At 41.0% G+C, this 22,624-nt stretch overlaps 1 protein-coding gene across 10 annotated transcripts in view; it reads left to right on the forward strand.

The window, feature by feature from the left end:
* ARID1B (AT-rich interaction domain 1B) overlaps positions 1 to 22,624 on the forward strand; it is a 432,896-nt gene that overhangs the window by 212,413 nt on the left and 197,859 nt on the right. For 7 of the 10 annotated variants that reach the window (XM_059714373.1, XM_059714361.1, XM_059714369.1 and 4 more), the window contains one exon: positions 20,741 to 20,782. The exons of the other annotated variants lie outside the window; for them this stretch is intronic. In XM_059714373.1, the coding sequence (XP_059570356.1) occupies positions 20,741 to 20,782 (42 nt within the window). The remainder of the gene's footprint in view (positions 1 to 20,740; positions 20,783 to 22,624) is intronic. 10 annotated transcript variants of the gene reach the window in all.

Below are 22,624 nucleotides of genomic sequence, written 5' to 3' on the forward strand. Positions count from 1 at the left end.
TCCAATATTAGCACTGTTAGGTGTGCAAACATGATTCACAAGATAAACTCAGACATTTCAAATAAGAATCTATAGTGTTAAAACCATTCTGATCTGTTGTGGTCTTTCTAAGTCCTTTGTGATGCAAAGATAGCTCTATTATTTTTCCTTAGTCAAAAAAAGAAATGAAAATTAAGACCTGGTATTTTCTGAGGAGAGCCTCAAGTCGAAAAAAGTTGAAAACCACCGGCCTAGAGATTATGGGGGGGGGGGGGAAATCACTTTTAAAAAATAATGGAAGAACTTTATGCTTGAGCATTTTCAGCTAAACGCCATAATATTGTTCACAAGAATTTAGGGAACTAATGAAGCATATTTTATTGTGATAGAACAAGTTACTGTTGTCACAGACAGGCAGTTCTTGTTGCAGAAGTTGGTCCCATAGTACTATGGAGCATACAACTCCATTGGTACTGGCAGAATTTTGGATATTCTTGAACTGCTATACTGCAAGTTGTGACTGCTTTGGCTTGCAATCTCAGTACTTTATTAGTTTTTTCAGACTCTGCCCTGGAAGATTCAGGTTCCTCAAATGTGTTTTAATTCATTTTTGGCTGGTAATGCAGGTTATTTTCAGACCTACGAATGGCATGATAGCCATTTTGGCAACTAGTTTGTGTTACCAATTTTAGTGGAGGGTGCATCTCTTCTCTGCTCCCCATTTAGAGGGTCTTAAAGTTATGGGAATTTTTCTTGTGTAACAGAAGTTCTTCAGATAGCATTTAGGCATTAGTCCTGTCTTGCAAACACTATTTTGATACTTGTGTATGTTAAAATGCTTCTTGGAAAAAGTAGAGAAATCTAGAGTCCTGGCAGCCATCTTGGAATTAACTGGTTTAAGTGTTCAGGACTACCTTTGTCTACATATTTCATCACCTGACTAGTATGTAATTCTTTATTGTGAAAAGTGTTGCAGTACTCTGATGTTTTGCTGTCGTGTCTTTTTAGTCAGCAGACTGCAAGGGTGTTTCTACCTCCTAAACAGAGAAGCAAAGAGGTTATTTTCCTTTTCCAATAATTTTTTCTCCACCGTGCCTTCCCAACTGTTTCTTTACAACATGAGTTGTATTTAACTGCATGAGCTAGATTTGTCTCCTGTTTAAAACTTGCATTAGTAAGTTGATGATATGGGGACTGACACTCTGTTAATGACAGTTTCATTCAGTGGTGAAAGGCATACGGAAGGCAGCATTCATTTAATCTTAGCAAGTATTTGTGAAGGTGGCTGTTAGTCTAGGTTGGTTCCTTTCGTGTTTCACTGATTCTGTTTCATAAGCTTTAACTCTGTTGATCAGTATATATCAAATATACCCTATTTTTTCCTTCTTTTCTTTTTGTCCCTGAAAATAGCGATACCTGCAAATACTGAAAAGATTCCTATGGAACTGTTATCACTGGATTTTGGATAATTTGGGGGCAAAGGCCTAGTTTCTCCTCTCTGCTCTTCTAAATGTCTTGAAGTTTATTTTCAAGGAAGGGGTTACTGAAAGGGATTCGTTTTCCAGTTATGCTGTATGTGTACAATAGTAAGCGTGTAGGTAGCTGGAAAAGCATAATACATACAAAGAGTTTGTAGTTTTGTCTTACCAATGAAGTATAGCTCTCTATAGTATATGTAATATGTTACATTAAAATGTGATATGTCAGAAAATATATTACACTTCAAGTGCACACTGTCTACATGTTTTCAGTGCAGAAGCTTTATTTTTTTAATTGTTATAACTATATAATTGTTATAACTTTAAAAATTGTTATAACTATAAATAGACCTTTTCTGCTGCAACTCAAGTGGCCAGTATCTTCTCCCATTTTAAGTAAAGCTTCATAAACTGCTCAATCTTGCCCAGATGTATGTTTATTACCCATATTGAAGTATATGTATGTTGATAGCATGCATATGACAAGTCTCCAACCCTTTACCCCTTAGCTATGAAAGGACTACTTGATTTTCTTTCTGGATCTTAACAAGGACTTTTGGTTGTGGTAGTCTTGCAGAGAGCATGTATAGTGAATGCTCATTACTCTAACGGGAAACCTCAAAGGTATTATGCTGAAGGCATAGTACGTGAGATTCTGTTGCATCTCTAAAACCCTTTGTGGTGCCAGGGGGAAAGTAGAGGAATATTCTTAATGCAAGTAAAATACCACAATATCCTAGTAAGAGTAAGGTAATTTTTAGTTTCACATGATTTAGCAGCTCCAGGTAAATGCTAGGTTCCCCCAGTCTTGAACCTGACTTGCTACCTCATGTGAAAACTACAGACTGCCTCCTCTTGGGGGTGAGATGAACATAGTGTACCCCTTCTCTCAAGTCAGTGTTCCCAATTTACTGTTTGGAGGGATATTTTTTTAAAAGCTTCAGCTCCTAGAGTCAATATATACTATGGAGGCAATATATGTTTTCATTAAAAAGACATTTTAGCTGGCATGGTTGTGGGGGGAAGCTTGAAAATGTGCAAAATAAGGGTTCAGAAAGAAGGTATATGAAAACTTTTTTTAATCACATGATGTATAAGCAATCATAATTTACTGAGGCTTGTCTCAGAATATGAACGTTTGGGGTTGGAAATACTAACTTATAGCTGTGATAGTCACAGAAGCCCTTGTGCTTGTGGGAATTCAAGAAATATGACTATTTCTGGCCCCCTCTGGAGGTGTGTCGTCTCCACCTCAGGCTCCAGCATTAGGACAAAGTGCGGCTCTAAACACACAGAGAAGCCAGATGATGTGTGAATCTTACAAATGAACAATTTTAAATGGTGAAAATAGCATTTCATCACTTAGAAATAACTGTTGTGTGTGTGCATGTGTGTTGCATGATCCTTGCTGGCTCTCCTTACTTTTGCTTTTCAATCAGATGTATTTGTTCCTCTTAAACCTAGTCTTTCTGAGGAAATCCAGCACATTGCATATGATTGACTGGGGGTGGGGGGGACAACAGTGGGGAGTGAAAAGGAAGGTGATGGGTCAGGCCTGACAATTTGCCAAATGTGGGGGAGGGGTTCTTTTCAAACATTTTCAGTATGACTGGTACTAGCATGAAAATCAAATACCAAACTTTTGGTTGTTTATCAATCAGCCAGAATGGAATTAGATTTCTTTTATCTGTCTGTCTGTATCTATGTATCGTCTGTCTGTCTGTCTGTCTGTCTGTCTGTGTCTTTGTGTGTGTGTGTGTGTGTGTGTGTTCTCCCCCTCCCTATCCTTTCCATATTTCATGAGTGTTTAGGCAGCGATGGGGATGGCACTTGGACGGATTTGGGGCCCGTTTATAAAGGGCAGTGGACCACAATTTTCAAACCGGGCTGCCTTCAAGTTCCACACCAAACTCTATATTTAGACACCAAAATGACTGCCCTGATTTTCAGAGGTGTTGCGCTTAATTGGAGACGCTGGTGCAGAACAGGGCTGAAAACCAGGTCATTGGACTGGAAATGCATACCCGTGAATGTGGTGCGCTTTCCCCTAGGAGAGGCACCTCAGGGCGCCCAGCTCCAGGGGAGACTTTGCTCCACTTCAGCGCTTGCCAAGCGGCAGAGGGACTGTGGTCCCAGCCCCAGAGGGACCCTCCCTCATGCCCTGCCTGTGGCTCTGGGGAGGGGCGTGAGGGAGGACCGCGGTCCCAGCCCCAGAGGGACCCTCCCTCACGCCCTGCCTGTGGCTCTGGGGAGGGGCGTGAGGGAGGACCGTGGTCCCAGCCCCAGAGGGACCCTCCCGCCCTCCCCCCTGGGTGCTGTGTAATGCCGGGCTCTGTGCGGCCGTTGCGAAAGAAACCACGCGTGACAACCAGCCCGTCAGGCAGGGCCCCTACCCCCTGCCTGCAATGTCCCAGCAGGGCAGGGGGCACTCCCCCAGCCGGTGCAGTAGAGACAAAGCCACGTTTTCCTACGTGGGATGTGCAGGCACCACTACCTCAGCAGCCCTGGCCTGTCCCCATCAGGGCCGGGGCAGAGTCACATCGCCCTCTGCCCATGGGTGGCAGCGCCGGTGGCCCCGGAGCCTATGCATCCTCGTCTGCCGAGCTTCCGAGCTGCTGCCCGGGAAGGGATAGATAGGTCCCTTGCTCCTCCTCTTGTTTGGAAATGTGGGGTGCAGGAGTCAGCTTATACATGTGTGGGCCTCAGGGGTGTATCCCTGCATCCATGCATGCACACGCAGGGAAACATGAATTTACTCACACAAAAACACTAATTCTCAAACGCGCGCGCACACACGCACACACACACTAATTCACACATGCACGCAAATTCACACACGCACACACAGAAACATGAATTCACACACACGCACGCATACACATGCATGTTAAGTTAAAGGTTGCTTTTACAACTTTACTTAATACACCAAAAATGGAATACAATTACATGGAAAAAGAATCTGTGTCTTCATTTTATATATATATAAAAAATAAATCTGTACTCCACCTCCCCCCCATCTTAATCTCTGTACTGTTACACTGACACCCACTGGTAACAGTTGATCTGAGATCATTTTGTAAACCGAGGCTTTTGAAGAAGACACAGCTATTATTTGTATAATAAAAATCAAATAAGTAACAAGTCTATACAAGATAAAAAATAACAACAAAGAAACACTAAACAAACAAGGAGAAGCGTAAGGATTGATTTTTGAACATCAGAGGGCATGGGACTGACTGGTATCCAAATGCCTTTTAGACATATTTGTGTCTAAAAGGTGTTTCTCATTATTTATTCCCGTTCTGTGTGCCGACAAGGCAGCAGGTTGGCACTCAGAACAGGAATAAATAATGAGGGTGTTAATAGCAGCTGTGCTTAACACTGTTTCCCAGGTAAAACTGATTTAAGGGAAATAGCAGTAACAGTCATGCTAGAAATATATTTGTGTGGGCACTAGCCCTTATCGTACAAGAAAAGAAAGGAATGCCAGTGCTGCATAAGTCATTTTAGTCTGTTTGCCATTTAATGCATAGTTGTCACTGTCTTGTAAAGGCACTTGTGTTGGAGAAACAAGGCTCATTTTATTGTAATCTACTACAGCACCAAAATCTGGTTTGTGAGACGATCGTTCCATAGCCCTGCCTAGCACAAGAACAATACCATGCAATTATACTGTTGCAAGCTCTGAAATAGGCTTGCTTCCAAAACACCCTCCCCTTATATTATTAGATGTGTTCCTATTAATGAAACAATTGATTGAAAATCTTCCTGTGTTCATATTGTTTGGGCAGCAGTAGCTTGGATTTCCCCTGTCTAGACTAAAATTGTCTCCAGTGGAGATGCATGGGACAGCTGTTTGTAAACTCATAGCAAGACATAACAAATGAACAACAGCAAAATTGTCAATGGCTAGCTTCCTTTCATGTTCAGGGACGTATTCTTGCTTTGAAAGAAACACCTTTTGTGAAGACGTTTGCAGAAATGAAATAGACTCCACAAAACACAAAAGTGCTGAAAAGACCTGCTGAGGTTGGGTGGTTTAGAGATTAAAACTATAGCCTTTCACCTTTGAGATTGCAGTTCAAGTCTTACCTTACCTTTCATGTAAAATGAGCTTCGTGATGCAAAATCAGTCTCAAGTGTTCCTAACCCACTGTGCATAATTGGTACTGACTTTCTAATTGGAAAACAACCGGTTCTGGGGTTTAATCCCTGAAGAAAAGTTGGAGAAATAATCTAGCCTTGTGTACATTTTTATCTGTGAAAAATGTGTGTACACACATGGAAATAAAGCAGTGAAGAATGCCAAAGAAACCTCTACAAAATCCTCACCAGAGTTTCAGTTTAAGATTGTGTACGGCTCTCAGGTTTGGACATGTAATTTGGGGCTGTATTTTAACTTGAATAGGCATTGTACTTTTTTATTTGCTTGAACCTGCATTAGGATGTTTGGATGGAACTTGAAAAAAGTATAGTAATGTAGTTAACAAAATAAACCACAAACTGCAGTAGGCTGTTAACAATTGATTTGTTTTGCTGATTTATTCTCACCTGGAATAATAACAACAAGCATAAAGAAAGAGTTACTTGAAAATTGACACAGTCTGAGAAAAATGCTAGCAAGCAGCCTATATTTATCTAGAAGCATCCCTGTACGTCCAGAACAAAACCCAAATGAACAGCCATAAAGCTCAACAAAGGAGGGGAGAGTCTTAAATGAATGCCTGTAGCCTGTCCACATCCTTTTAGTTATCTTTGTTACCCTTTCCCCCCTCTTTGTATACAGAAATTGCTATTGTATAATTAAGAATACATAATGAAGACTATTTTATGTTGTAGTGTACAAGCATTAAACCTTCTGTAAACTTTTTTGCAATGATTGGTTGCTTTATGGACCACCAGAATTCTCACTATTTTAGCATGTCACTGAAATCTGAAAAGCAAGACTTGTAATTAACCACACCAATTTGATAATAACTCCACTGAAATAACTGATAATATGATTGGTTCCTGATTTGTTTTTTTGCTTTATGAATGTGTCCTGAAAGTAAAATATTTAAGACTGCATATGCTTAAAGTAACCAAAAATCCTTATTTTTGTAAATAATTCAGGCATTTGAGATGCAAACTATCTGATTAACACAAATATCTTTAAGTTTGTCTGAGAATGGGGAAATAATTTCTGGGGCATACTTCAGGAAGGTGGTCTCCCTCCCCCCATTAAAATGTATAGAGAATTCTTGAGTAGAATAGAGTGAAAACAAAGTGCTTGCTTATTTGTTTTTTAAGCCAGAATCTATAGTTTGAGTATCGTGGGTCTTATTTAGAGATGAATCGTTAGACATGTAGTGGTAGCGATAGCATCTTTCACTTGTGTACCTGACCAAAATATTCATTTATAAGCTTAATTGGGTTTCAGAGCCCTTATGTGTTTTGCTGTTGTGAGCTACAATGTGTAGAGTGAGCAGAGCACATGTTCCCTTCCAATAAACCTCTAAATCCTGATGTCACAGCTGGCCAGTTTTTGACCCTTCTGACATCTGAATACATTTTTAAGTCAGTTAATCTAGTCAAAGCATTAATCAATCTTTGCGCCTGGCAAAAAATTAAAATAATTTAACAAAGAAGCACAAAATGTTGATCAAAAAAAAAAAAAGAAGAAGAAATTTAATTTAGGCATGGCCTCCTACCAAATTTGCCCTTTCAAGTTTTGGTATAAAACAGAATTATCTAAAGGATTCTTCTGCATGGTTATTTGGCAAGTAGTGTGTTGATACGTTGCTGTGGAAGCTGTCCCTTGTAACCCTGGATTGTTACCTGACAATCCTGGGTAATGCTTGGTTGACTTTTTCAGATGTCAGTACTAGCCATTTACTCTACACCGTTATAGCACTATTACGGGAGAATGGAAGTTGGACATAGTTCTCTGACTTTCTCAGAGTGTGAGCCATACCTGAAAAAAGACTGTTAAGTCTGCTGTTATTGAATAGGCCATTATTCTTGCATTTATCGTTTCACAGACCACCACCTCTTCCTGTCCGTGATCACATTACATCCCTATTGTAATGACAGTCCTTATTTATATAAAAATATAATCAGGCATGTATTTAATGCATTTTTATGTTCTTTTGGTGATATACATTTTTATCTTTTTTGAACAAAGGTCATCGCCTTTTTTGGCCATCGTTTCATCTCTCCTATCTGTTCTGTTTCCTTCCTTTGAAGATGAAGAGAACCTGTGCCATGTTATCTGTCAGCTCTCCACAGACTGTACTTTAAAAAATTGTGATCTGAGGGATTCTACAAGAGTAGAGAGGAAGGGAGGAGAAGAGAAGGGTGTAGATGCCACAGTATGATGGGGAGAGAGTTTTGTGTCCTGAATCAGGATTAGGTTGCGAGTGAATGGAGCCCCATATCAGCTAGAAAGAATTAATAAGAGATTAAACTTTATATAAAGCAGGTTCTCTGATGATATTTTTTTTTCGTTACTGGTTTGTTTATTGGTGAAATAGTGGCATGTTTCAGAGAAGGACTAAAAGCAAGGTATGTGAGAAGCAAGGATTTTTGTGGGTGATATATTTTATTGAACCAACTGCAGGGTTCTGATGAAGAATGCTTCACATTTGAAAGCTTGTCAGAGTCTATCCCAACCATGCTATTGGTCCAATAAGATATTATCCAGAAAAATCCTTGCCTCTCATATAATTCCTGGATTATCACAGCTACATCCATCCAATCCTATGAAGGCAAGATAATGCTTCTGAAGCAAAATGTAAAAATGCAGAATTTGAACTAAATTACCAGAAGGCTCACACTCTTCTGTGCTCTCTCTCTCCACTCTCCTTTATGGTTTGCCTGTCTTGTGAAAGCTATCCTTTCCAAAGTGATGTTATTTAACAACAAAAGTAAATAATATAATCTATAATTTGAAGATGTTAAGTGTCTTTTGATAAAGGTTTTTAACTTCAAATCATGTCTCTGAAGCAAATTTCATAAAAGATACTCTTGTACAGGAGGGGAGAAGTAAGCAAGGAAGGAGAGGAAGGCAGGAATGTCTTCCACACAAGTTTCTTACCTCCCCCATTTTTTTTTTAACCTACAGACCCAAATAATGAGATTTAACTGAATGTTGTCTGAGAGGCAGGAAGCTTTTTCTCTGGAGCACAATAGGGATTTGTTGAATCTTTTGAAAGAAGTTTCTGCTTTTGAAACACCTTTTCTTTCTCGGCATAGGTAATTAACGCCTTCTTCACAGTGCTTCGTGCCCTTGATACATCTGTTACCTTTGACAGATCCTTTCTGTTTGTCACCTCTGCCTAATATACCTACAATATCTTTAGCACAAAATAACTCTGTATCTTTGATGTTGGTTGTATATTGGCTCAATTAAACAAAATGGCATAAAAAGCTGCTGACAGGATGGCATATAATTGAAACTTAAGGTTTATGTTTTTATACAGGCTTGTCCTTCATCACTTATCTTTAATTTTCGCTGCAAATTGCCCGACTGCCTTTAAACGTGGGTTTTTTAAAACATACAGCATTGTCTAATACTTTCTTGTCAGTTTCTCATCCCAGCTTATTTTTATATATGGTGAAAGTGTCAGGAGAAAATTCTTTATAAAGGCTGCCTCTTTTAAGATATCCTCTGTAGTTAAGGCCTGGTAGGTTTCGGAAAGTGTGTGTGTTTTGGGGGCATGAACATGTTTGTGTTGTAAATATGGTGGTTGAGTCTTATATTCTCAACATGAAGAATGCAGTAGACCAGCTGTTAGGATGTACAGGTGCAGGAACACAGAATTAAAATGAAAATAGCATGCCCAACAAAAGAAACACTGAATACAAATGGGCAGGAAAAAACATATATGGGCCACATCTACATGAGATACTACTGTATGGTAACCTGAGTTACTGCCCAGTAGCACCGGCGAATGCCGTTTTATGACACTACTGTGTAGTAGCCTCACGTCCCAGTTTTTGCCATGCAATGCTACTTGCACAGTAGTATCAGGCTACTGTGCAGTCAGCATCTCATGTAGATGCACCCACACGGTACCTAAAATAAAGGCTTTTTGGCATGAAATTGCCATTGTTTGTCTCAGGGTCCAACAGCAATTTTCAAGAGATCTCGCATGTAAAAATGACTGAGTATGAAAGGCTTTGATATTGTATTTATAGTGCTCGCTGCTCTTCCCACAAAGAAAGATTTGTAAGGTAAATGAAATAGTCACTATTCCCTCTTTGTACACCAATCGTTTTGATATCTGTGTTATAAAAAAAAAATACCAAAGGTCATATTCCAATGAGGTATTCTTAGTTATATCAGTTAAGGATCTAGCTCCCAAAGTTGAGAGAAATAAAATGTGTATTTGAAATCCATGGTCCCCTGCATATATGTCTGTAGTCTTAACCAGACCAGTTTCCCACAGGGACAGTTAGGAAGCAGTGAAGTACAATTTGAATCAAATGTGTGTTTTATATTAACAGAACAGCATGCGTGTCTGTATGTTTCATGTATTACATTTTCCGGTAAAATTCTTTGAAAGTATTCACCCTTAGCAGACATGAACTGCAATTGCAAATGTCAGTTTAGTCAGAATTCCTGGTAGTTTTATCGTGATACTGGTTATAAATGGATCTGTCTCTCTCTTGTCCTTCTGGGATGGGAGGAACTGTCACATTGCTTTGTAACTTGAAACTCCATTTTTTCCTTGAGTTGTTTCCAGTATATGTTGTTCTGCAATAGCTATCGAATCCTACCAGATTAATAGTTATTATCACTTTTAGTTCACTAATATCCAAAGTCTAATTTTTTTTGCTTCTTGGGGATTGGCCTTGTTCCTAGCATTCAACAAAATGTTTGCAATGGGAGATTCAAACAGTCAAAATCATGTCCATAAATACCGTTTAAATATGAGTGCCATTTTTGTAAATTGAGTTCTCAAAACTCTTCAGATTTTCTTTTAAAGGTTGTTTTTTGGTTTTTTTGTTTGTTTGTTTTTTAATATGAGCAGGGCAGATTTATTCTACTGAATTGCTTTTAACAATATGAGGGATCGTTGTGCTTTCTCTGTAGTGCTGGCTAACCAAGTACTGAGCTGTTTCAGCAAGCTGCGTCCTTGAGCTGCTGCGTTGTCTGTACATGCTAATAAGGAGAATGAGGAGAATTAATAAGCAAGGGTGGGATGCAGACAAAGTTTACATGGTTTCCTGAAAATCTTTCCAATCCATTTTAAAACAGAAAGGAACATGGAAGTCACTATATCATTTAAACACGGGTTAATTTTATTATTTAGTTGAGTATTTTAAAAAATGTATCACTGAGCACCTGTGACGCTATTCAAATTAGAACACTCATCTTAATTATTGCTGGACCCAGCGACTTAAGGGGAAGATGACTGATTATAACAAAGAAATAAAGAAAAATAAACCAGGTGGAAAGGCTGAGATAAAGTGAAGGTCACGATTACAGATTAAATGACCTGAAAGGATGGCCCTCGCACAGGGTTATAAATCTAAGGTCTTAAGGTACATGATACTTAAGGTGTGCAGGTGTTCTGTAGATGGCATTTCCTGAACCAGGAAGGCTTTCACTAATCTTATCCAAATGAATCTTGGGGTGGAGAGCAAGAGAAGTCCAACTGGTCTCCGCTTTCTTCATGAGAAACATAGCAAGGGACTGCCACTCCTGTACTTCCAGCATAGATAATTAGGAATTCCATATGCCATCTGTAAGAAGCTACTTTAGATCATTTAGGCTACTAATTGTACATTGTCTATGTACCAAGAAGCAAAAGTCCAGCTATATTCTATAACCTGGTCTTCTAGATCAGGGGTGTTCTACCCCCAACCTGTGGGCCAAATCTGGCCCCTGGCTCAGTGTCTGGCCCTCATGGTTCTGGAAACTTGGCAGCGGGGGAGCAGTGGCACTGGTCCCCTGCTACCAAATTTCCAGACCCAGGGGGAGTCCTGGGCCCTGCATGCTGGACTGGGTGCCCACTCCTGGCACCTGGGGGCATCGCAGGCCACTGCGGCCCAATCTTGGCATGTGGGAACTGATTGGCAGGATCTCTGGAAGGCCAGTCTGGTGGGGAAAGCAGTCCAGGAGAGCTGGTTGTATTTTAAAGAAAACTTACTGAGGGCACCTTATGTGCAGAAAGACTAGCAAGTATGGCAGAAGCTCAGCTCAGCTTAGCAAGGGAAACACTTCAGTGAGCTAAAACACAGAAAGGAAGCTTACAAAAGTGGAAACTTGGTCAAACAACTAGGGAGGAGTATAAGAATATTGCTCTGGCATGCAGGAATGAAATCAGGAAGAGCCTCACCTCTGTCCCTGGAAAAATCATGGAGCAGGTCCTCAAGAAATTCATTTCTAAGCACATGGAGGGGAAGATGATTAGGAAAAGTTCATATAAATACACCAAGGGTAAATAATGTCTTGTCTACCTGATTACCTCCAAGATGCTACCTGCTACAGACCCCCACACCAAGGGGAAGAAATAGATGCGGGGCTCCTGAGGCAACTCTCGGAGACCATAAAAGCTAAAGAGGCGGTAGTCATGGGGGACCTAAACTACCCAGACATCTGCTGGGAGACGCAGACAGCAAGGTCCCATCGCTCACACAGGTTTCTAACCTGTGTACAGGACCTCCACCTGACACAGGAGGTGCATGGTCCCACTAGGGGGAATGCCATACTGGATCTGGTATTGGCAACAGGAGATGACATGATAGGGGACCTCCAGATCGGTAGCCATTTGGGAGACAGTGATCACCTTATAATAGAATTCAACATAAGATGGCGAGTGGGTAAGGTAACTAGTAGGGTGAAAGTGCTAGACTTTAGGAAAGCTGATCTCAATGCACTCAGGCGATTAGTCAAGGAAGCACTGCAGAGTAGGAGTTTTGATGGGATGGGAGCCCAAGAAGGGTGGCTGTGCCTAAAGGAAACGATCCTTCGGGCACAAAGCAAGATGATCCCCGAGCGAGGCAAAAGAGGGAAAGGGGCCAGGAGGCTTCCATGGCTGACCAGAGAAATCCAGGGCAGCCTAAGGGCCAAAAGGGGAGCACATAAAAAGTGGAAACAGGGTGAGATCACTAAAGATGAATATACCTCCTCTGCTCGTGCTTGTAGGGAGGCAGTTAGGCGGGCCAAAGCTACCATGGAGCTGAGGATGGCAACCCAAGTAAAGGACAACAAGAAATTGTTTTTTATATATATTGGGAGTAAAAGGAAGGCCCAGGGAGGAATAGGACCGCTGCTAAATAGGCAGAAACAATTGGTGACAGACAGGGGGGACAAGGCTGAACTCCTCAACGAGTTCTTTGCCTCAGTGTTCCTAAGTGAGGGGCACAACAAGTCTCACTGGGGTTGTAGAGAGGCAGCAGCAAGGCGCCAGACTTCCATACGTAGATCCTGAGGTGGTGCAGAGTCACTTGGAAGAACTGGATGCCTTTAAGTCGGCAGGCCCGGATGGGCTCCATCCGAGGGTGCTGAAGGCACTGGCCGACATCATTGCAGAGCCACTGGCGGGAATATTCGAACGCTCATGGCGCACGGGCCAAGTCCCGGAGGACTGGAAAAGGGCTAACGTGGTCCCCATTTTCAAAAAGGGGAGGAAGGAGGACCCAGGCAACTATAGGCCGGTCAGTCTCACCTCCATCCTTGGTAAAGTCTTTGAAAAAATTATCAAGGCTCACATTTGTGAGAGCCCGGCAGGGCAAATTATGCTGAGGGGAAACCAGCATGGGTTTGTGGTGGGCAGATCGTGCCTGACCAATCTAGTCTCTTTCTATGACCAGGTTACGAAACGCCTGGACACAGGAGGAGGGGTGGATGTCGTATACTTAGACTTCAGGAAGGCCTTCGATACGGTATCCTACCCCATACTGGTGAACAAGTTAAGAGGCTGTGATGTGGATGACTGCACAGTCCGGTGGGTGGTGAATTGGCTAGAGGGTCGCACCCAAAGAGTCGTGGTGGATGGGTCGGTCTCGACCTGGAAGGGTGTGGGCAGTGGGGTCCCGCAGGGTTCGGTCCTTGGACCGATACTCTTTAATGTCTTCATCAGCGACTTGGACGAGGGAGTGAAATGTACTCTGTCCAAGTTTGCAGATGACACAAAGCTATGGGGAGAAGTGGACACGCCGGAGGGCAGGGAACAGCTGCAGGCAGACCTGGATAGGTTGCACAAGTGGGCAGAAAACAACAGGATGCAGTTCAACAAGGAGAAATGCAAAGTGCTGCACCTAGGGAGGAAAAATGTCCAGCACACCTACAGCCTAGGGAATGACCTCCTGGGTGGCACAGAGGTGGACAGGGATCTTGGAGTCCTAGTGGACTCCAAGATGAACATGAGCCGGCAGTGTGACGAAGCCATCAGAAAAGCCAATGGCACTTTATCGTGCATCAGCAGATGCATGACAAATAGGTCCAGGGAGGTGATACTTCCCCTCTATAGGGCGTTGGTCAGACCGCAGTTGGAGTACTGCGTGAAATTCTGGGCGCCACACTTCAAGAAGGATGAGGATAACCTGGAGAGGGTACAGAGAAGGGCAACTCATATGGTCAAGGGCCTGCAGACCAAGCCCTACGAGGAGAGACTAGAGAAACTGGACCTTTTCAGCCTCCACAAGAGAAGGTTAAGAGGCGACCTTGTGGCTGCCTTTAAGTTCATCACGGGGGCACAGAAGGGAATAGGTGAGGATTTATTCACCAAGGCGCCCCCGGGGGTCACAAGAAACAATGGCCACAAGCTAGCAGAGAGCAGATTTAGACTAGACATTAGGAAGAACTTCTTCACAGTTCGAGTGGCCAAGGTCTGGAATGGGCTCCCAAGGGAGGTGGTGCTCTCCCCTACCCTGGGGGTCTTCAAGAGGAGGTTAGACGAGTATCTAGCTGGGGTCATCTAGACCCAGCACTCTTTCCTGCTTATGCAGGGGGTCGGACTTGATGATCTATTGAGGTCCCTTCCGACCCTAACATCTATGAATCTATGAGGTGACTGGCTCTGTGGGTGCAGGGACAGCAGCGGATGCGATATACCTTGACGTTAGCAAGGCCTTTGATATGATACGGTCTCTCGCAACATTCTCACAGGCAAACTAAGGAAGTACGGGTTGGATGAATGGACTGTTAAGGTGGATAGAAAACTGTCTGGATCATCAGGCTCAGAGGGTATTAATGGCTTCATGTCTAGCTGGCAGCCGGTATCAAGTGGCGTGCCCCACAGGTCGGTCCTGGGGTTGGTTTTCTTCAGTATCTTCATCAACAAGCTGAAAGATGGGATGAAGAGCACCCTCAGCAAGTTTGCAGATGACACCAAGCTTGGGGGAGTAGTAGACGTGGAAAAGGGTAAAGCTGGAATTCAGAAGACCTAGAGAAATTGGAGGATTGGATCAAAAGAAATCTCATGAAGCTCAATAAGGACAAGTGCAAAGTCCTACACTTAGGATGGAACAATCCCATGCACCAGGAGAGGCTGAGGACCAAATGGCTAAGCAGCAGCTCTGCAGAAAAGGACCTGGGGTGTACAGTGAACAGTAAGCTGAATATGAAGCAGCAGTTTTCCCTTGTTGTAAAGAAGGCTAACAGCATACTGGGGTGCATTAGTAGGCACGTTGCCAGCAGATTGAGGGAAGTTATTTCATTCTTCCCCTCTCTTTGCCACTGATGAGGTCATAAATGGAGTACTATGACCAATTTTGTGCCCACCACTACACAAAGGTTGTGGACAAATTGGAGAGTCCAGTGGCAGGAACAAAAATGGTGAGGGGGCTGGGGCACATAACTTCCGAGGAGAGGCTGAGGGACCTGGGCTTATTTATTTATTTATTTAGACTGGAAAAAAGACTGAAAGGTGGTTCCAAAGAGGATGGAGCTGGACTGTTCTCAGTGGTGGCAGATGACAGAACAAGAAGCAATGATCTCAATTTGCAGCAAGGGAAGCTTACATTAGATAGTAGGGAGATATTTCTTACTAGGAAGGTAGTAAAGCATGGGAACAGGTTAGCCAGAGAGGTTGTGGCATCTCCATCCTTGGAGTTTTTTAAGACCCAGACTGACAAAGCCTTGGCTGGGATGATCTAGCTGGGGATGGTCCTGCTTTGAGCAGGGGGTTGGACTAGATCAGCATTTCTCAGCCTGTGGGTTGCAACCCAAATGTGGGTCGCAAGTATATATGAAAGGGCTGTGAACAAACTTTAAAAATGGATTCTCCTTTAAAGGAGAAAAACTTGGGAAACTGTGGCTTTTCCTTTGCAGGCTCTCAGAGTTCCAGCCTGTGAGGGGCTGTTTGGGGCCCCCTCCTTTCCCACACACTGTGGGGGCAGGGACAGAGAGTCGGGAGTGAGAGGCACTGTGGCAGGTCTGGCCATTGATGTTTACAAATGGGTCCTGGTACAAAAAAGGTTGAGAAACCACTGCACTTAGATGTCCTCCTGAGATCCCTTCCAACCCTCATTTTCTATGATTCTGAGACTGGAACAGGAGCAAGGGGGTATATCTGGTACAGACATGTTTAGGCTAGAAATCAAAAGGCATTTTTAACCATTAAAATAGTGAGGTTCTGAAACAACCTTTTCAATAGAAGTAAAGGGACCTGAAAAACCAACTTGTCTTAAAGAGGAGTTTGATCAGCTTCTGGAGAGTTAATGATGTAGCTCCATGTGAATGCAGGGGCCTGGACTGTGTTACCCAGGAGGTTCCTTCCAAGGCTCGGAAGCCAGTGATAGTAGCCCACTATAGAGGTGTGTTTTAATATGACCAAGTAGTCCAGAGTTTATCCTCTCCATCTGCAATAAACCCAGCATATTTCAGCTAGCTGTAACTCGCGCAAAATATTGCTAGTCAGTCTCATGCAGTTTGTTTGACATCACGAAGTGCGATGTGCACCTCAGAGAGAAGATCTGACACTAATCCAGGAGGAACTGCACATTTCCCATTCTTTTCTGATATTGTTAACATGGAGGAGAGTCAGGGGAGGGGCATCTCCTTTCTAATCTGATTGATTGATTTTCTCAAATGGTGAAGACCAAAGTTTACTATAAACAATTATTACAATAAAAATTTGTACATGTTTTGTTTTGAACTTAATTTAAGAATGCCAGGAGCCTGTCTTTTTATTAAGTTGGCACCTGGCGAAAACAGGTTTGGGAATATAGAAGTGCTGTAGTTTAATTCTCCAGAGGATGACAATAGGGTGGCCAATCTGCAGCCTGCTGGGAAAAATTAGTTCACATCATTTTAGCGTATGGCCCATAGAAGCTGTACATGTCTGCACAGAGTGCTTTATCCTGGCTAGAATGGCTTCAGTCAACTCCACTTTATACAAAGCAATGTAGCCATCTTCTTCCTGCCATTTACTTGTTTATCTCCATCAGATACAGTTTGGAAAGTCCTGATCTGAGAGAGTTGTTTTGTTTGTGTATTAGGAGGTTTCTTCCTAGCAGCTAGCTGTAGATTAAGTAATCCTTCAAAATATTACCAATAACAGGACGTTATGTGGGAATCTTTGTGATCCCCAAAGTGGTTGTTACTGCTTATATTGGGTCTCCCTCAGAGGAAGAGAATGTGCTACAACCTGTGCCTTTTATATGAATAGATTTTAAACTAGCTCAGATATACTGGTTTAGGAGTAGACAGATATAATGCCTAAAACTGAAGAAGTGATGCACACTGCTAAGGAGCAAGGCCACTCCTTTTTAAGTGCTTAAAGTTATATCCACAGCCCTTGAGTTTTTTGTTTTGAAGAGCTGAAAATTATATATTCTTTTTGTGTGATTTGCAGTAAGTCTTTTGTGATGCCTTGCTGTCTCTAGAATTTGGAAGTGTATGAATCTTTTATTTAAAAGCAAAACAAAATATTGTCTCATTTCTGAAGGTAGAAGGGACTATGTTGATATTGCCTAAGTGTTGTGGGAGCTTCACATATTATTCAACAGGGATAGAAGATGTTTCTGAACAATTTTTCTTTGTTTAATTAAAAAATGTGAAATATTACAGTATTCTACAATTATAGCCCAGAACACCAAGTAATAGTGCTGTAGACCATTAACCTGCTTACAGTATGTATTGTACACAAATACATGTGCTTTACAGTATCTGACAGTAATTGCTTTGACTCTTACTTCTGGTAATTGTGTTCTGGCAAATAATTTGAGGAATTGGTAGTATTTTTATTTTATTTGTTAAATAAGGAAAGAGTATTTAGAAACTCTTTAAATAAGTTGAAAGAGTCACTGCTGAACAAAGTTTCACGCTTTTGTTCATAAATATAATATGGGTCATTTGACTATAAGGTTGTACTGTGAAGAGTGAGGAGTTAGAGGCAGAGGAGGTATTCAGCAGGGATTCAGTAGACTGCCTGGGGGAAGCTACTATTAAAGACACGTGAAACCAACAATGGTTCATTTGAGAACCAAGGCTGCTTTTCTTCAATGAGGTAGTGAATTATTCACACTGACCTTTGCCCTTTTCTGTAAAAATAGAAAAGTAATATGTTAAAGTCTGTAAATAACAATCAGAACAATCAACTAGAATTACAAATGCGTAACTGTCACAAATAGTAACATAGTTGGTTAATAGTTCTAGATTAATGGCTAGTTACTTCAAAGTTATAATGAAGCTAGTCATCAACTTTTTTGTTCAGTTAAAAACAGATGATATATTCTTAGGAGGATGTAGAGAGAGGTGCCCTTTGCTTGAATATTGGAGATTTAAAATTAATAATTTTTTTACCTGAACATCTGTGTTGATTGAAGTACCATTTCATCCCCACTAGAGGGGGGGGTTCTTCCCAGGCCAGGTTTTAATGCTTTTTCAGGAAAGAAAAACAGCATGGGGGGGAGGGGTGTGGGAGGGGAGAAGGGAACGCTCATGGTCTTACATCTTGCTTGAGTTTTGGTCAGAGTTAATTTTTCAGCATCAGCAGTTCCTCAGTTTACACAGGTCTTAAATACATCCTTGTAGAAAAAGCTGAAAAATAAACTGAATACTGTGTGTTTCTAAATTGCAGTAAAATGTCACATTGATATTTTGGACCATCCATGATATGGAATAAAATACCATATCATAGAACTGGTTTAAAAGTCCAAAATCAAAGAGCTTGCTGATGCATCTCTGATCCCTCCTGAGAAAATAGAAGAGACATTGTTAGGACTATTCAGTAATGTTTGTAATAAGAATCTCCATTTGCTCTGATGGCTACTTTCGGGGGGGGGGGGGTTAATTCTGTTTTGGAGCCTTGGATAGGCAATATTTCTACCTGTGAATGAGAGTAAGAGGATAGTATAACATGTTAAACTCAATTTTACTCTTTGATGTCACAATTTGTTTCCTCCTTTGGCTCCATGTTGCATAGAGAAAAGTGAAACATGGATATTTTGTAAATAGATATCTTAATACTCTGGCTTTTTCCATGAGGAAAAGAGAGAAAGTTGAATCAACTTATGTTATACATTGATAATATCACTTTGCAATGGAGGGGTATGTATTAAAGATCTGAGTATAGCACTTAGCGTATGTCTACATAGGACAGTGCCCTGCCGTTCAGAGTCTGAATAAGCTATGGTTGGTATTGGAAGTGGTATAGTAATATTAGCATAGCATTGCACCTGAGCTAATATAACCTACTGAGAAAGGTATAAATAATAATATACCCTGCAGAGAAACCAGATAAGTTAACCAGGACACAACACCCTGCTAATATGGATATACTGCTTTTCGAACTGAACCTGGCTTGTTTGTCTCTACATGGCATGGCCTCGAGCGAGTAAGTTAATGTTGTGTCTGTTTGCTCATCCATAAAATATTTTCTGGATGCGCATCAAACTCACCAGGAGTGACAGTTTAATATTTAAAAAGCACTTTCAGGATTAAGAAATTTATGCAGATAGCTAATAAATATTATTATTAGATTATGTTCTTTACCTGACTGGCCATAGATATCAACATGTGGCATGTTCTCTCTCCCCTTCCTGGATTCCAGTAGATCCCCTTTGTTTTCATCTCCAGAGGACGTAGGTACCCTGTGTTGTTGGATCATTATTGTTAGTTTATCAGCATTTTCATTTATAAAAAACCCCTCTTATTCAGGGGTTTATAACTCCAACATTGAACTGTGTTTCAGGGTGAACTTTGACATTTTTTTTTCTTGTTTTGCTTGAAATCTTTCACTCTTTATGTTAAACTGGACATTAGAAACATTAGTTATAGGTATTCTACTTGTTTAGGTTATAGCACCACAGTAGGCATTTCCTAGTTGCTAGAGCATGCGTTTGGGGACAGGAATCTTGAGTTCCTTTCCTGACTCTGCCATTGACTTGGTGCATGACCAACGAGCAAATGACTTAACCTCTTTGTGCCTCACTTCCCTATCTTCATACTGGGAAGATGACACTTTCCTACCTCACAGGAGTCTTGTGAGGCTTAATTAATTAGAGCTTTTAAGAGCACTCTGAGATTCTCAGATGAAAGGTGCTGAAGTGTGAAATAGTTGTAAGAAGCAGACATTTTAAATGGAAAATCAGAGACTGTGCCTGTTTTTCCATTCCCTTGGCTCTGTCACCCCAATTAATGGGTTACCAACTCTTAGACTTGTAAACTACAAGGCAACCAATACATAATTTGAGTTTTAGCAACTCTAGATCACTTAATAGCCCACCTTCCTTGTGCAGTCAAACCTCTATTGAACCTGGCAGGCTTGCTATTGCAGCTTTTGCACAAGGAGTTTGTATTCTCTGAATTCCACAGTGTCAGAAGAATCTTTCCTGCTAAAGACAGTACAGGAGTCTGCAAGTAAGACTGAACTGTCTAGTTTCCATGTACAGTTTTTCTACTTTATGTTGATGTGGTTATTAGACCTGGTAGTGGAGTGGGGTGTTCAGGTCATTCTGATCTGTACTAGCAGATAGCTTTTCTGGCAAGTGATTTTAGATGTTCCTTGTGGCTCAAACTCCACAGGAAGAGCAATGTTTCAATTGTATTACATTAAGCTGTGGAACACTGGAAAGTTCTGCTGGCAAAAGCCAAGGCCATGGATAAGGTACCCCTTAGGCAAACAGCCTTCTTAGTGCAGGTGTGGAAGGGTGCTTTTTGAGTTTTTGCCTCCTAAGAATTTCTGTTGTTGGTTGTTAGTTTAGCATGGCCCATTATCTAGGCTTCTTTGTGGTAGACCAGAGATGTTTCTCTTCGTTCAGCATATTTCTCTGGCTGGACTCTATGCTGAGGGAACAGTTTTTGATAGTGGCTAAATTTGAAATGATCTTTCTCCTTATACTTTCAGGTTGAAGTCTTGGCCTCGGAGGATGCTACATTTGGACACAAGGTGTGTAGTTTGATGTAGTTTTGTTATCTAGGTGCTGCCAATTCAGAAACTTTCTCTTAGTCCTGAGGTTGGAACATGGGGTTGTTTGGTGTTATTTCCTTTCATTTAGTTAAGCAAGTCTTGGTTGGCCAGGAAAGAAAAGCAGAACGTTGGTGTTCTGCATTTAAAATTGGAATTGTCTGAGCAGTGGATTTGTTCATGTCCCACACATTTTTATTTAAAAATCTTAACATTTAGTACCGGTGGCCATTGTCTGATTGTCAGTCTGTTGTTCGCTTTGTTCAACCCCTTATTCGTAATACACTCTAAGAAAGAAGCAATACAAACAATAAGTGGCTGCATCACTCTGTTCAATTCTAAGTGTATGTGTGACAAACTGGATATGCGTTTCAGAGACCACTCTGTTCAATATTAAGTGTGTGTGAGACAAACTGGATATGCGTTTCAGAGACCACTTTAGGCATACTTTACAAAATGGTTGGGGTGCCTCATAGGACTTATTTGTCAGTCTTTGAAGGCAGTGGCTGAAGCACCTTATGGTGTTGATCACGGTTCTTTATAGAACACTAGTATCAGATGATTTTAGACAAGGCAGATTGTGTGTAGGCTATAGCCAGCTAACTGAAAAGAGCGAATATTGGAGGGGGAAGAGACTGTAGGAACAGTCAACTAAATCATGACAATGAAGTGTTCCCCTGCTGCTGAAGACCCACATGCTGTGACACCACTATAGGTGAGAAACCAGCAGTAATATTACTACCAAGGTGAAAAACTCAAGAAAAGATTAAATCACTTCTTCAGGTTTATAAAAACATTTTTGAACAAAATTGGCCCAAGAAAAAAAAGAAGCACTTTCATGAATGTTTATGTATTCTTGTACTGTGACTTACAATTGTGCTCTCATTGTGCATTTTTTGTGTTGTGATATCTGATAAAATGATTTAAATAAATTATTAAAAAATAAATAGAGCTACTCTAGTATTACTTGAAGTATTTAACATATGGTAGTCTGCAGCATTTTCCATTTTTTATTTAATACCCAGCATGCATATATTGAATATTTAATAAACCTGGAGGGTCAGCTCTTGTGAACTCATCTCCGTAATCCTTCATACTAGCTGGGTAAACAGAAATATTACTGAAGATTATTGTAGCCAATAGCTCTCAGTCTAAACCACAGGAGAAAAAACTGTGCTATTGTTTTATGTCTAAACTTGCAAGTTTGTCTAAAAATCAAGTTAATGGAGAGCAGAGTTTGAAGCTCCTTTTTCCACCAAAAATTTTAATAATTTTTCTTTTGCAAAGCTGTTGATTTTAAAATTCTGATTCCATAAAAATGTCACCCCTAATGCTGTCTACTAGAGACCAAAGTGATTTTTTCCTCTTTAAGATTCTATATTAGAACCAAGAGGCTTTTATCTTCTCCTAAAAAGTAGCTTTACGACTTAAATGTCTTTACGTAAAAAAAAAGGAGTGTCTTGGACTATTCAACTACCAAAACACAGTCAAACAAAACCAAAATTAAATAGATTAAGTCAAGTTTAGCATGCTTAAAATTCGACTTACTTACTTAATACATTTCTTGTACCTATATTGAAAGTCTATTAAACCATTTTCTCCTTGCTTAATAAAATGCTTCCTCTTTCAAGGCTCTCAATGAAAAAAAAAAAATCAAGGGCCCTTTATAGAAGAGCAATGCTATAAAAACAAAATCAACTTTTATGCCATTGTGAATGGGAATCAACAGGGATGTTATGAAGAAATCGAATTTGTATTTCAAGATTCCTACATATAAATACAGAATAAAAGTTAAGTTGTGAATAATAGTTTGTGTTAATATGA

Source organism: Alligator mississippiensis, chromosome 1 (assembly GCF_030867095.1).
Source record: "Alligator mississippiensis isolate rAllMis1 chromosome 1, rAllMis1, whole genome shotgun sequence".
NCBI classification, from domain to species: domain Eukaryota; kingdom Metazoa; phylum Chordata; order Crocodylia; family Alligatoridae; genus Alligator; species Alligator mississippiensis.